Source organism: Odocoileus virginianus, chromosome 18, assembly GCF_023699985.2.
Source record: "Odocoileus virginianus isolate 20LAN1187 ecotype Illinois chromosome 18, Ovbor_1.2, whole genome shotgun sequence".
Lineage (NCBI taxonomy): Eukaryota > Metazoa > Chordata > Mammalia > Artiodactyla > Cervidae > Odocoileus > Odocoileus virginianus.
In genome coordinates, this window is record NC_069691.1 from 35,085,817 (window position 1) to 35,101,217 (window position 15,401).

The window sequence follows — 15,401 nt, forward strand, 5'->3', positions numbered from 1 at the left end:
GACTTTAAAAAACATGTTGAATAAAAGTGGCAAGAGTGGACATCCTTGCCTTCTTTGTGATGTTAGAGGAAATGTTTTCAGTTTTTTGAAACTGTCACTGTTTGCAGGTAACATACTATACATAGAAAATTCTAAAGATGTCACCGGAAAAGTACTAGAGCTAATCAATGAATTTAGTAAAGCTACAGAATACAAAATTCCTGTACACTAACAACAAAAAATCAGAAAGAGAAATTAAGGAAACAATCCTATTCACCATTGCAACTCAAAGAATAAAATACTTAGGAATAAACCTACCTAAAGAGACAAAAGACTTGTATGCAGAAAACTAAAAAAAAAAAAAGAAAGATGAAAACTATAAGAATAATGACACAAACGGAGAGATATAGCATGTTCATAGATGGAAAGATCAATATTGTGAAAATGACTATACTACCTGAAGCAATCTACAGATTCAATGCAAATTACCAAAGGCATTTTTCACAGAACTAGAACAAAAAGTTCTTTACAGTTTATATGGAAATACAGAAGACCTCGAATACTCAAAGCAGTCTTGAAAAATAAAAACAGGGCTGGAGGAATCAAGCTCCCCAACTTCACACTATACTACAAAGCTGCAGTAATCAGGATGATATTGTACTGGCACAAAACCAAAATATAGATCAATGGAACATGATAGAAAACTCAAAGATAAACCCAAGCACCCAAGGGCACCTTACCTTTGACAAAGGAGGCAAGAATATACAATGGAGACAAGACAGCTTCTTCAGTAAGTGGTGCTGGGAAAACCGGACAGCTACATGTGAAAAAATAAAATTAGAACACTTCCTAACACCATCCACGAAAGTAAACCCAAAATTGCCTAAAGACCTAAATGTAGGCCAGAAACTATCAAACTTTTAGAGGAAAACATAGCTAGAATACTTTCTGACATAAATAATAGCAAGATTATTTTTGACCAGCTTCTAGAGTAATGAAAATAAAAACAAAAATAAGCAAATGAGACCTAATTAAGCAAGACAAAAAATAATCCTCAGAATTGGAGTAAATACTTGCAAATGAAGCAACTGACAAAGGATTAATCCCCAAAATACACAGACAGCTGCTCATGCAGCTCAGTATCACAAAAACAACACAATCAAAAAATGGACAGAAGACCTGAATAGACATTTCTCCAAAGAAGACATACAGATGGCCAACAAACACAAGAAAAGATGATCATCACTAGCTATTATAGAAATGCAAATGAAAACAACGAGATCTCACCTCACACCGGTCAGAATGGCCATCATCAAAAAAATCTATGAACAATAAATGCTGGAGAGGGTGTGGCAGAAAGGGATCCCTCTTTCTGGGAATGTAAAATGATACAACCACTATGGAGAACAGCATGGAGGTTCCTTAAAAAACTAAAAATAAAACCATATGACCCAGCAATCGCACTACTGGGCATACACTCCGAGAAAACCATAATTTGAAGATACATGCACCTCAGTGTTCATTGCAGCACTATTTACAATAGCCAGGACATGGAAGCAACCCAAATGAGCATCAGTAGAGGAATGGATAAAGAAGATGTGGTACATATATACAATGGAATAGTACTCAGCCATTGATATTCTAAGTACAAAATATTACTCTAGAACAAAGCTGGGTCATTTGTAGTGCTGTGGATGGACGTAGCCTAAGTCAGAAAGAGAAAAACAAATATCATATATTAACGTATATATGTGGAATTTAGACAAATGGTACTGATGAACCTATCTGCAGGGCAGGAATAGAGACACAGACATAGAGAAAGGACATGTGGACAGAGAGGGAAGGCGATGCTAAGATGAACTGGGAGAGTAGGACTGACATATATACACTCCCATGTGTAAAGCAGATAGCTAGTGAGAAGCTACTGTATAACCAGGGAGCTCAGCTCAGTGCTCTGATGACCTAGAAGGGTGGCGGCAGGGATGGTGATGTGTGTGTGTGTGTATCTAATTCACACTGTGTATAGCAGAAACTAACATGACATTATAAAGCAATTTTACTCCACTTGTAAAAAGTAATAGATAGATAACCAACAGGACCCACTGTATAGCACAGGGAACCCTGCTCCGTGCTCTGTAATTACCTAAATGGGAAAAAACTTTGAAAAAGGATAGATAAATTTATAGGGATCCCTGAATCACTTTGCTGTACACCAGAAACTAACACAACATTGTGAATCAACCATGTGAATGTGAAATGTATAGTTGGTGTACAACATTATATAAAGTTACAGATGCATAATAGTGATTCACAACTTCCAAAGGCTATATACTCCACTGATATTTATCACAAAACATTGGCTATATTCCCTGTGTTACACAATATGTTCTCATAGCTTATTTTCCATAAGAGTTGCTATCTCTAAATTCCCTTCCCCTTCACTCATCTGACTGGTAATCAGTAGTTTGCTCTGTAAAATCTGTGAGTCCGTTTCTTTTTTGTTATATTCACTAGTTTCTTATATTTTTCAGATTCCACATATAAGTGATATCATACAGTATTCATCTTTCTCTGTCTGACTTATTTCACTTAGCATAATACCCTCCAAGTCCATCTCTGTTGTTTTATTGCTTCAAATGATGTATCTTGATGTGGACCTCTTTGGCTTCATTTTGTGTGGGAATTTCTTCAATTTCAGGAAGTTTTCAGCCATAATTTCACCAAATATATTTGTAACCCTTTCCTCTCTCTTCTCCTTCTGAAAATGAGAGAAAAATGAAAGTGTTAGTCACTCAGTCGTGTCCAATTCTTTGCAACCATGGACTGTAGCCCACCTGATTTCTCTGTCCATGGAATTCTCCAGGTAAGAATACTAGAGTGGGTAGTCATTCCCTTCTCCAGGGATTGAACCTGGGTCTCCTGCACTGCAGGCAGATTCTTTACCATCTGAGCCACCAGGAAAGCCCATATCCAATATAAATAAAATTTTCAACTAATTTTAAAAATAGATGAAGGACCTACAGTATAGTACAGGGAGCTATAGTCAATATCTTGTAACAACCTATGATGAAAATATGCAATATATAATATACAACACATATATGAATATTTTGCTATATACCAGAAGCACAACACTATAATTTTTTAAATTATATTAAAAAGTGAGTGGCTTGTAGATAGATTGCCAACCTGTGCCTTTTGATTGGAGAGGTTTGTTTTCTCCATTTAAAATAATTATTGATAAGGAAGAACTTACTTTTGCCACTGTTCTTTGTTTTAGGTGTCTTATAGCTTCTCCTACTCATAACTTTCATTACTGCCTTTTTTTGTGTTTAGGTGATGTTTTTGATTCTTTTTGTTGTTGGAATACAGTCTACAAATATTTTATTTGTGGTTGCTCTTGGACTTACATATAGCATTCTAAAGTTATAATAACCTAATTTTGATTTATAGCAACTTCAAGCACACACAAACTATTCCTATAGAACCTTTCCCCTTTGTTAATAATACATCTTTATACATTGTATATCAACTAACAGATTTATAATCATTTTTAATGCATTTTGTTATTTAAATCCTATAGAAAATAGTGTAGTTACATAACAAAAGTATAATACCAATTTTTATATTTCAACATATATTTATATTTGCTGGCCATGTCATATGGTTTAGAGTTACTATCTCGCATCTTTTCATTTCAACCTAAGGGTCTCTCATGTATCTTACTTTCAAGTATAGTGGTTAATGAACTCCCTCTGATCTTATTTGGGAATATCTTAACTTTACCCTCATTTTTGAATGACAGTTTCACTGGATATAGAATTCTAAGTACATAGTTTTTTTTTTCTTTCAGCACTTTAAGGACATAACTCTATTACCTTCAGGCCTGCAGGGTTTCTGCTGAGAAATCAACTGCTAAGCTTGTTGAGAGGATCCCTTATACCTGATGAATCTATCTTGTTGATTTCAAAATTCTTTGTAAGACAATTTGATTATAATGTCTCAGATTTGCAGTTCTCATCAAATTTGGGGGTTTTTCAACAATTATTTCTTCAAATGACTTCTCTGCCCCTTTCTCTCCTCCTTCTAGGACTCATAGAGATAGATAGATAAAATCTGTATACATTGGTCCCATTTTCTTCATTTTCTTTCTTTGAGCTCCTAAGACTCAACAACATCAATTGAACTGTTTTCAGGCTTGCTAATTGTTTTTTCAGTGTCCTCAAGCCTGCTATAGAACTCTTTTAGTGAAATTTTCCATTCACATAAGTATTTTTTCATTCCAAATGTTTTTATAATTTGACTTTGTCAATATCCTCATTTTGTTCACATAATGTTTTTCTGATTTCCTTTATTCATGTTTTGCTTTAGATCTCTGAACATGTTTATGACAGTTGTGTTAAAGTCTTTGTTTAATACATGTGATGCTCTGTTGCTTTAGGGCTGGTTCTGCCACTTTACTTTCTTCCTTGAATGGGCCATCATTTCCTATTTCTTTGAAGTGCTTATGACTTATTATGGGAAACTGGGCATTGAAAAAAAAACAGACATCCCTCCCAGTCTTTGAATACCCTTTCTCTGTGCCTGTGCACAGATTAGCTGGGTGTTCGCTGAACCTAGGGATCAGCCTGAGATGAAAGCTTAAGGTCTTCTGAGGTCTTTTCTGAGCATATGTCTTACCTGGGCCTGCTTCTGGCTTTCAGAATTCCTCTTTATGTACAGCTGCTCTTGAACATCTTAATTTCCAAGATGGTCTCACCTCAGGTTGTCCTCAGGGCCTTAGGTGGTCTATTGCATGTCTCCATCTGTGATCTCTTGCCCCAAGCGTCCCCAGTCTCCTTGCAGCTTTCACACGTGGAGGATGGCACTTGACGCCTGAGTTAGGAGAGACACAGACCAGTCCTTCAGGCAGCCCTCTTATAGGTTAGAACCCTGCGCACTGCAGATAAGATCTTCTCTGCTCCCTACAGATGGTGGAAGAAAAATGGGCTGCTGCTGCTACTACGTCTAGACCAAAACTGCCTTGCTGGGATTTGGGCACAGGAAAAAAACAGACACCCCTCCCAGTTCTTGAATACACTTTCTCTGTGCCTATGCATACATTCACTGATTTCACTGGGTGTTCTCTCAAAACTCCACAATTTTTCCTAGTGTTTTGAAGACAGATTTTTCTTTATTGGGTATTTCTAAGTTGCTGTAGGCCTTTAACTTTTTCAGAATTCCTGTAAGATTAGTTTAGCCAGTTTCTGGCAGCTTTTTGATGTTTATGTGCAAAGGAGGACTTAGAGCTACCTACCCTGCCATTTTGCTGACATCCTCACAATCGGGAATTCTTGAAGGAGTGCTGTCTAAGAGCCCTATTGCCTCCTCTTTTGTTTGTATCTCTGTTCATTGCTGGTTTGACTTCAGTGCCAGCTGCCACATTGAAACAGCCCTTTCCAGGATCACCAGTGCAGCCTATAAGTTCCACTGGGTCCTGGCCACTTCTTTGTTCTTGTTGATGCATTTTGATTTTGATACCACTGACCCCCTTTCCTTTCTGGAAACTCCTTTACTGGTCTCTGTGAATACATTTTCTATGTTCTCTTTTTCTCCTCTTCCCGCAGTTTAGTGTCCCTTGCGGTTCTGCCCTAAGCCTTTTCTCCATCTCATGCTTTCCCCCACCTTGGGTTATACTACTTGTGACTCCTAACCACTACTTGTCTGCTGATGACTTTCAAATGGATAGTGCTCAGTACAGCTCAACTTTTAAGTCACAGATCTATATACCCACCTGCTTAATGAACATACATATTTGCATATGTCACCAACATCTCATACGAAACATCTTCAAATTCTTATCTAGTTGCTCAGTCCTTAAACCTGAGGCTCAGCTGGCTCCCTGTCTGTTACTGACAGTCAAGGCACCACGGAAGCCAAGCGAATAATACTTCTGTAGAATCACCTCTCCATTTCCATTGCCCTCATTTTGGTCAGCACAATTTGTTGCCTAGATTTCATTCTCCAGACTTTTCAACTCAATTACTATACTGCTGACAGAATAGTCTTTTTAAAGATGTAACTCTGATCATGACACTCCCACTTAAAAACCATTTTAGGTGCCTCCCCTCCCCCACCCCAACAAAGTAGCATTCATAAGAAAATCCAAACTCCTCAGACAGCATACAGTATTTCTCATGATGTGGCACATGTTTTACAGCCACATTTATAATTCTACCTCTCATATAATTCTCCTGTAAACATTCCAGGGCTGTTTTTGCCATCATTCCTTCACACATGCTTTTATGGAACACATTCCCTATCCACGACAGGTGCCTCATAAATTTGTTGGATAAAAAGAGTAAAGTTGAATTATACATGAAGCCAGGTTGTTAGAACTGAGAAGGTGGTCTTAGCTCCACTTCGACTAAAACCAGCATGGTTTTCACAGACTTCAAAGAGATAGGAAAATGAAGGAATAGATCTTTGCATGACACTATTTCCAAAGAATTTTCTTGTCAGAAACTCACCATTTTCATTCTTACAGGAGGGGAATATGGAGGTTTGGTGGGACTCTATGGTTTGAAGCCAATCCAAACAATATTACCAATGCAAAAATACTAAAAAGATCTTGAGATCAAGCAGTTCCCTATTCTTTGTAATGCCGTAAACCTTGTTACTGTTTAACATGAGGTTCATGGACCAATGATATTGGCATCACCTGAGAGCTTTTAGAAATTCAGCATGGGTGAATAAAAAGATGTGTGAACAGAATGAGAAATTCAACCAAATGATAGAAAATATAAGAAGGTACCAAATAGAAGTCACAGAGCTGAAGAACACATTAACTAAAAATTATATTAGAGGTGTTCAACAACAGACTAGATGAAGCAAAGGATCAGTAAATGTGAAGTCAGGGCAGAAGAACTCATCCAATCAGAGCAGGAAAGAAAGTTAAGCTAAAGGGCTTGTATTATATAGGTCCCAGAAAAAAAGGAGCAGAAATCCTGTTTTAAGATATAATACTGAAAAATTTCTAAACCTGGGGAAAGAAACAGACATCCAGGCTCAGGAAACCCACGGGATCTAAGTAAAATGAAGGCAAAGCAATCAGAAATAGTTCCACAAATATATGATCAATTAATTTACAACAATGGAGCCAAGAACATACAATGGGGAAAGGACAGCCTCTTAAATAAATGTAGTTTGGAAAATTGGACCACTACCTTACACCATATACAAAAATTAACTAAAAATGGAGTAAAGACTTGAATGTAAGGCCTGAAACCATAAAGTTCCTAGAAGAAAACATAGGTGGTATGCTTCTTGACATCAGTGTTGGTGTTGATTTTTTTAAAATCTGACACTAAAATCAAAAGTAACGAAAGCAAAAGTAAAACTACATCATACTTAAAGTTTCTGCACAGGAAAGAAAATATCAATGAAATGAAAAGATAACCTACTAAATGAGAAAAGAGTTGCACATCATATATCCAGTAGGGTTTAATATCCAAAATAGATAAAGAACTGATATAATTCCACAGCAAAAAAAAAAAATCAGTTTTAAATAAGCAGATTTGAATATACATTTTTTCAAAGACATACACATGGCCAAAAGGTACATTAAAAGGTGCTCAACATCAATTATCAGAGAAATACTAATCAGAAACACATTGAGATATAGCTTCATACCTGTCAAAATGGTTATTATTGAAAAGCCAAGAAGTAAAAAGTGTTGGTGAGGATGTGGAAAAAAAGGAGGCTTCCCACACTGTTGGTAAGAATGTAAATTGGGGCAGCCACTATGAAAAACAATATGAAGATTCCTCAAAAAATTAAAACTACCCTATGATTCAGCAATTCCACTCCTGGGTATTTACCTAAAGAAAATGAAAATGCTAAGTTGAAAATGTATCTGCACCTTCATATTTTACTGCAGCATAATTTACAATAGCCAACATATAGAAACCACCTAAGTGTCCATTGTTGGCTGAATGGATAAAGACAACATATGTATATGTATATATATGTGTAGTGTGTGTGTGTATATATGTGTGTGTATGTATGTATACACACATCATCTTTATTATATATATATATATACACATACACACACAATGGAATTTTATTCAGCTATAAAAAAGACTAAAATCTTGTCATTTGTGACAATATGGATGGACCTCAAGGGCATGCTAAGTTAAATAAGTCATACAGAGAAAAATTAGGAAATGGCAACCCACTCCAGGATTCTTGCCTGGAAGATCCCATGGACAGAGGAGCCTGGTGGGCTACAGTCCATGGAGTCACAAGAATTGCATGATGGCGCATGCATGCACACACACACATACACAGAAAGATAAATACCATATGATCTCTCTCATATATGAAATATAGTTTTTTAAAAAAGCAAGCTCACAGATACAAAGAACAGATTGGTGGTTGCCAGAGGCAGGGGGTGGAGTGTGGAAATAATGGGTGAGGAGGTCAAAGACTAAAAAGAAAAAATAAAATTTAAAATAAAACAGGATTTCCGCTTGTAATTTTAAGGGTTAACAGCTCCCCTGTGAATCCCTAGGAGTCCAGATACTTTCAAGTTAAGAGCCTTTGTTCTAAAATGACCTCCAAGGGGGTATCTGTCCCCTTAGCCTACTCAAATAGCAGATGTTGGTTAAGAGCCTGCTGCTTTCTCATTGTACAGACATCACTGTTGATGGGAATATTTATCATGATAGGCTGGCTCTGCCAACCCTGGGAAAAGCTTAACCATCTCCATGAGCATGGACTAACTATACACACTTAAGTCTACTTTTGCTCCGGCACCTTTGGTTTATCCTAGAGGAAATGAAACCAGAGAAAGGAAAGAAATGATCATCACTTTAATGAATTCAGCAAGAAAATAATAAACCAGATTACCCTCTGGACTGAAGGAGGGAAGAGGGCCTTGTTTAGAGGTCTTCAGCTCTCAAGTTTACCACGACATCCCTAGTACATTGTGTCAAGCCAGCTTGCATATGGTTCATCTGGGAGGCGGCTGACATCTCTGACCACCTCCACACTACCATTAGCCAATCGCTCAGTGGTAAAGAATCCATCTGCCAATGCAAGAGACAAAGGTTCAATCCCTAGGTTGGGAAGATTCCCTGGAGAAGGAAATGGCAACCCACTCCAGTATTCTGGCTTGGGAAATCCAATGGACAGAGGATCTTGGTGGGCTACAGTCCACGGGGTTGCACGAGAGGCAGACATGACTTAGCAACCAAACAGCAACAACGATGTGAGAATGCTCACAGAATTCAGCAGAGCCAACCATCCCACTGTGGCACTAAGAAAAGGAAATGTGATGGGTAACCTTTAAACTGGCCTCAAGAGAGGCAAAATCAGTGACCGGACGACCTCGAACAAGCCCCTGCACGGGGATCTTCTGCCCCACGTGGCCTGGGCGTGGCGGCCTGTCCCATGACTGGCTAACATCTATGTCACCTTTCTCTGCTTCCCAGTGCAATGGGCCTTGCATCGGGCCTCGCCTCGCAGTGCAACACAGACAAGTCTTCTGCCAGACGCTGGATGGCATCACCTTAGCATCGGAGCAGTGCAGCGCCCTTCCAAGGTAAGGGAAAGCCACGCACCACCCCTTCCCCAGCCCTTATGTCAACAGCGCGGAAAGACGACGGCGAGTGAACGTGTCTCCTCCAACCTCCCACGGTCCCAGCGGTCAGACACTCTCCCCTTTCACCTCCACCCTCTCCAGACCATTGGACTCCTAAAGGTAGACAGCTCGGGGTGGCCTTATGCTTACTGGATGGATCAGGCTGGGCTTTCCTCATTCAGAGATGAGAGCACAAGAGGGTGCTGCTCTTCTGAGGAGAATAGCTGGCACAGAGACTGGCTCTGGCCCCAGGGTGGACAGGAGATCAGGTCCACAAAGGGGACACCAGACCTCAAGGGTTCCACCAGCCTCACTCTTGTCCGCTTCCCTTTAGAAGTTACACTGAGACCCTTGTCTCCAGGTCTCCGCCTACCATTCCTACCCAGCCCCCAGCCCCTCTCCTCCTTCCTTCCCTGGGGGTGAGGGCTCATCACCCCCCTCCCCAGGGTCCCAGGCCCTGAGTGCAGCTCTGCCGGCCCCCAGTCTGGTGAAGCTCATTCTCAATTCCTGCAGTGACAGAGACACTGTAGGGCTGAGCAGACGGAGGCCCAGTTAGAGGAAGGGGTCTTCTGAGACCCTGCAGCCGTTCAGAAAAAGAGATCAGAACCCAGGGCTAGCAGCACTGGAAGTTCTTGATGGATGCCTGACAGTCTCGGGTTTATAGCAGTGTGTTCTCATCTGCCTCCCCTGATCCGGCCCCCAGAGGTGCAGACCCCTAACCCTGCCACTCCCCTGGCACAGGCCTGTGAGCACCCAGAACTGCTGGTCAGAAGCCTGCAACGTACACTGGAGGGTCAGCCTGTGGACCCTGTGCACGGCGACCTGCGGCAGCTACGGTTTCCAGTCCCGGCGCGTGGAGTGTGTGCACACCCGCACCAACAAGGCAGTGCCCGACCACCTGTGCTCCTGGGGACCTCGGCCCGCCAACTGGCAGCGCTGCAACATCACCCCCTGTGAAAACAGTAGGTTCCAACCCCCAGAGCCATCTGCAAACTCCCCGCCAGGCGTCGGGTGCAATGGGCAGCCCCAGGGACCGAGCCTGAACACAGGGCAGTAGCCCCACCTTCCCAGGGATCCTGAGCCAGGGCTGGAGTCCGGTATTTTCAGAGGGGTGCATGCAGGCGTGCGAGGATGTGGATATGTGTGTCGAGGCCACAGAGGATGGCTGGGTGTGGCCAAGGGCTCCATACTGGCCCCTGAGAGGGCCAGGTGCATTTGGCTAAGCGCTGGATGCAATCAGCCTCCAGCTTACCTACAGCAGTTTGGCTGCGGGTACTCCCCCGGTGGCTTAAACGGTCAAGAGTCTGCCTGCAGTGAGGGAGACCTGGGTTCCATCCCTGGGTCAGAAAGATCCCCTGAAGAAGGGAATGACAACCCACTCCAGTATTGTTGCCTGGCAAATTCCATGGACAGAGGAGCCTGGGGCCTGGCAGGCTACAGTCCACGGGGTCACAAAGAGTCGGACACGACTGAGTGACTAATGCACACACAGACACTCAGAGAGGACGACTAAACCCTGGCTCTTGGGGAGAAAGCACTGTTTATACCCGAGCAGTGAACAGAGGTCCTCCCGCTCAGCCGACACTGCAGCCCTCGCGGCTCTGCTTCCCACAGAACAAGGACCTGCCGACCCGTGCCCCCCTTCCCCGCCCCGTGTACACCCAGCTGGTTGTGCAAGAGCCACACCCAGGGTCTGATACTCATTCCCTCCCTCAAGTTTGGAGCCTCCTCCTCAGCCCAACACCACATTTGTATCCCAGTTGGGTGGGGACCTATGTTTTCTTCCTTTGGACCCAAAATACATTGGAGGTGCTTCCTCCCAAGGACAGAGACAAAACATGAGGCAAAGAATAGGAAATTTTTAAGTCTTGCTGTGCAGTTTCTCCCCAGTCAGGGCCTCACCGAGTCTCAGATTCCCCCTGCTGAAGAGATATCCTCTAGACAGACAGTCCCATTGCTTCTTCTACATGAGCAGGGATTACCTATGTCCTCCTGTGTGGTGCTGACCCATCTTTGCAGCTCCCACACTCGGGACCACTGTTTTCCATGAAAATAGTTCAGGCTTAGCGCGTTAACCACCGATGTGCACAGCCCCAATCCACGTCAGTATTGCAGAACCATGTAGCCTGTGTCGGTACTGAACTAGGACGCCACAGTGTAGGTGAAGAGTCGAGAGGCTGGCGGGAGATCACAGCAATCAAAGCTTCACAGGGAAGGGAAGATTCACATTTCAGGGGAGGAGGCCGCCACAGGCAGGCCTCACTTGCCTGCCCCCCGCCCCGAAGTGGAGCAGAACTTAGTCCTCCTGGGAACCATCTCAAGGAGGAGGAGCTCCAGGTACTCAAATGCCATGGGAAAAGGGCAGCGTGCCTAGGAGGTGAGGCAGTCCGACCAGCCTCAGGAAGGGAGGGAGCTGTCAGAAAGGCCGCAGAGCCCCAGCATCCAACGCCCAGCTGCTGCCTGGGGAGCAGGTGGCCGAGCTCTGCCAGAGCAAGGCCAGTCCAGCGGTGGCCCTTCGGCACAAGGGTCGGACCCCAGAAGGCGCCTGGTGGCCACGGCCGTGACTGAGTGTGCGTTTCACATCTCCTTTCTGTCCCCTTTCCCAGCGGAATGCAGAGACACCACCAGGTACTGTGAGAAGGTGAAACAGCTGAAACTCTGCCAGCTCAACCAGTTCAAGTCTCGCTGCTGTGGAACCTGTGGCAAAGCATGAAGGCAGGGCGGGGCGAGACCACCCCGGCCACACAGAGGACTCACGCAACCACCTCGGGCAGAACTTAAGCTTTCTTCGTGTTATTTATTTATTTGCCCCTCCCCCCCCCCCACACACACCCCTCTTCGACCTCCTTCCTTGCCCCCTCCCCAGATGTGAGGCCCCAGCTGTCTGCTCTGGGCTGGCTGGAGGACAGAGTGAGGGGACAGGACAAGGACGGAGGTCTGAAGGAGGCAGCAGAGCCCCCTGGCCAGCCGGCTCCCTCCCAAACCTGGGTCCCAGAGAGACCCAGGAAGAGGCCAGCGTAGCCCCCGGGGACAGCAGCGAGCCAGAGCCAACAGCAGACGAGAGAGGGGGGCAGAAGGGTAGGTGCCTGACAGTTTGTGAAGCATTGGTATTGACTCCGGACAGCCAAGGAGTCTCTCCTAGCCAGGGATGGTCAAGACCGGGGAGAGGGGACATCAGCCATGCTAAGGACCCAGCCCAGAACTCAGCCCTTCCACTGGGGGAGCGGGGGTTCAGAGCAACAAGAACTCAAAACACTGCAGGGGTAAAGGGAAGCCAATCCAAGTACCCGGAGTGGACGGTGATGCAGAAAATGAAGTAGGCAGGGCAGGGACAGAAGCGCAAAGAAAGTGGTGTGTGTTCCTGAGAGAAGGGGACAGCAGGGAATGAGCAGGCAGCTGGTGAGGTTCTGAACCCCAACCCCAAGCCCACATGCCTGGTGGACCTCTGTGGGGTCAGGGGAGGCCCTGGGGCTCAGAGCTCTTCTGCCCTTGGGCCCAGGCTGCATGCAGGAGCCATGTCCTCCCAAGGGCGGAGAGGAGTCCCTGAGGCAGCTCAGTGAACTTGCTGCCCACACCCCCAGGGCAGAGCTGGTGAGACAGCAGGGCCTAGCTTGCAGTCATGCCATCCCTGACGTCTCTTCTAAATCAAGAGTCCCCCAGCCCGGAACTGCTGACACAGGCCAAGGTGTTTTGATCTGAATAGACTGGGTTTCCTACCTATAAGGTTTTTAATGCTTCACTGAAGGGCCAGGGACTAGGGTCAGCTTGTCAAAAACCAAGCCATTAATCGACTTGTCAGAGCATCCATCAGATCAGAGCAACCACTTCCTTCCAGAGCTGACCAGGTGTGGCTGGGGCCAGGGGCACAGCAGCAAAGCCGAAGGGTAACTAAAGCTTCCCAGAAGGTCCTTGAAGGCTTTTCAACCATACCCTCCATACAGTGAAATATGATATACTCTACCGGAATTAATATACCTCGGTTTTGCTAATTCAGTGTGGGCAAAGCAGCATACACACCTAGTCATGCCATCAGCTATGGTAGAGAGGCTGGAGCAAGTCCAGTGGCAAAACTGAAAATCTGGGACATTTTGGCAAATTGCTCGTTCAGCGGAGTGGTTTTGGGAGAGTGATTGTGTCTGCCCCCACCACAATGGCCCCCATTTAGCAGCAGCTAGAGCAGAGCCGAGTGGCCAGGGTCACTCACCCCTCACACAGACTGCCCCCCGCCACATACAGACTCGCAAAATGCCACTCACCTCTGGGCCACCACTGACATCAGGGCTGCGTTTTCCAGCCAGCCTGGAAATAAAAGTTGGGGTGGGGGGAAGACATTACACTTTGTATCCGCCCCAGGTGAGCTGTGGACAGTTAAGGCGGTTTCCTCACCATAGTAATGGGCTCTGAGAAATCATGTTACTAAAAATCAGTGTAATTTTTATTTAAAATAAAAGAGAATGTTTTCTATGTCTGTACATCTTTTGTGAATATTTATTAGGATTTCTTGTATAAAAAAGTGCAATATTAATAATTGTACATTGTCTTCCAGAAAAAAAAAAATAAAATATTTGGGGGACTTTTTATTAACTTCCTGCAGTTGTGTTCCTGTAAACTCAGTGGCGATTATTGTATTGTTCCTATTTTTAGACGAAGCTGATGTTTAACTCTGGATCCACCCACTGTGTACAGAATACATTGTAATAGTCGGCACGGGATGATGGGGCAATAAGAGGGGATTCGTTTGTGACACAACAGTCATGCACAAAATGCGGAAGACGGATTCCATACTGGTACTAATGCGGTTGGTTCTTTCTAGTTCAATAGTTCTAGAAACCCAGTGGCCAATATTTACAGTTCCTGAACAGCGGAGGTCCTCAAGCTTGTCCACGTGTCAGGGTGTAGCAGGTGAAGATGGCTTTCAGAGCGAGCCCAGAGGACCGAGGTTTGGGGTGGGAAACAGCGTGCTCCTTCCATGAGATGAATGTACATTTACTGTTTGTTCTGTGAATCGTGACTCAGCAGCACCACGAGATTATTAGGGCTGCTGAAGAATGTGGGAGGAGGCACCTCCTCCTCTAAAACACAAAACTGTATTTATATTTTTTTTTTGTACAGATAATACAGCTTATTTATTTAAATCTTGTCGTCTGAGTCTCTATTAAGTTCAGCCTTCCTATCTTGTTTTGGGCAGGAGGGGAGGGGGTGAGGCTGGTTCCCAGCCACTAATGTGAGTTTGGCAAAAATGGAAGAATCGCAGTTTGGGGCTTTGCCTAGAAAGCTGGGGGGCCCATGCCTGGAAGAGTCAGTCCTGTAAGTGAACCCAGAGGAGCTAAATATCCACAAATTGAGACAAGTGCTGCCTTTCCCGATCAGCTCATTTATAGCCCTATGGATAGGTATACCTCAGAGATTTAGGATTTTGTTCCAGACCACTGCAATAAAGCAAATATCACAAAAAAAGGAATTCACATGAATTATTTGGTTTCCCAGTGCATATAAAAGTTATATTTATGCTATCATGTAGTCTATGAAGTGTATAATAGCATTATATCTTTAAAAACAATGTACACACCTTAATGATAAATCCGTTTTTGCTAGAAAATGCTAAAGATCACGTGAGCCTTCAGCAAGTCATAGTAGCACCAAAGATCACTGATCACAGAGCACCATGACAAGTAATGATGAAAATTCTGAAGCATGGTGAGAATCACCAAAATGTGACACAAAGACGCAAAGTGAGCAAATGTTTGAAAACTGGTGCCAACAGGCCTGCTCAGGGTGGGGTTGCCACAGACCTTCA

General features: G+C 43.9%; 1 protein-coding gene and 1 long non-coding RNA gene across 6 annotated transcripts in view; one reads left to right on the forward strand and one right to left on the reverse strand.

Moving 5' to 3' along the window:
• ADAMTSL1 (ADAMTS like 1) overlaps positions 1 to 14,739 on the forward strand; it is a 1,044,920-nt gene extending 1,030,181 nt beyond the window's left edge. For all 5 annotated transcript variants that reach the window (XM_070480552.1, XM_070480554.1, XM_070480555.1 and 2 more), the window contains 3 exons: positions 9,456 to 9,565; positions 10,346 to 10,566; positions 12,211 to 14,739. In XM_070480552.1, coding sequence (XP_070336653.1) covers positions 9,456 to 9,565; positions 10,346 to 10,566; positions 12,211 to 12,317 — 438 coding nt within the window. In that variant the 3' untranslated portion in view covers positions 12,318 to 14,739. The remainder of the gene's footprint in view (positions 1 to 9,455; positions 9,566 to 10,345; positions 10,567 to 12,210) is intronic.
• On the reverse strand, positions 2,307 to 5,326 carry LOC139039505 (uncharacterized). Its single transcript, XR_011492814.1, has 2 exons — positions 4,660 to 5,326; positions 2,307 to 2,737 (listed from the first exon to the last, which is right to left on the reverse strand). It is a non-coding gene; the product is annotated as an uncharacterized lncRNA (long non-coding RNA).
• Positions 14,740 to 15,401: the final 662 nt, after the last annotated feature.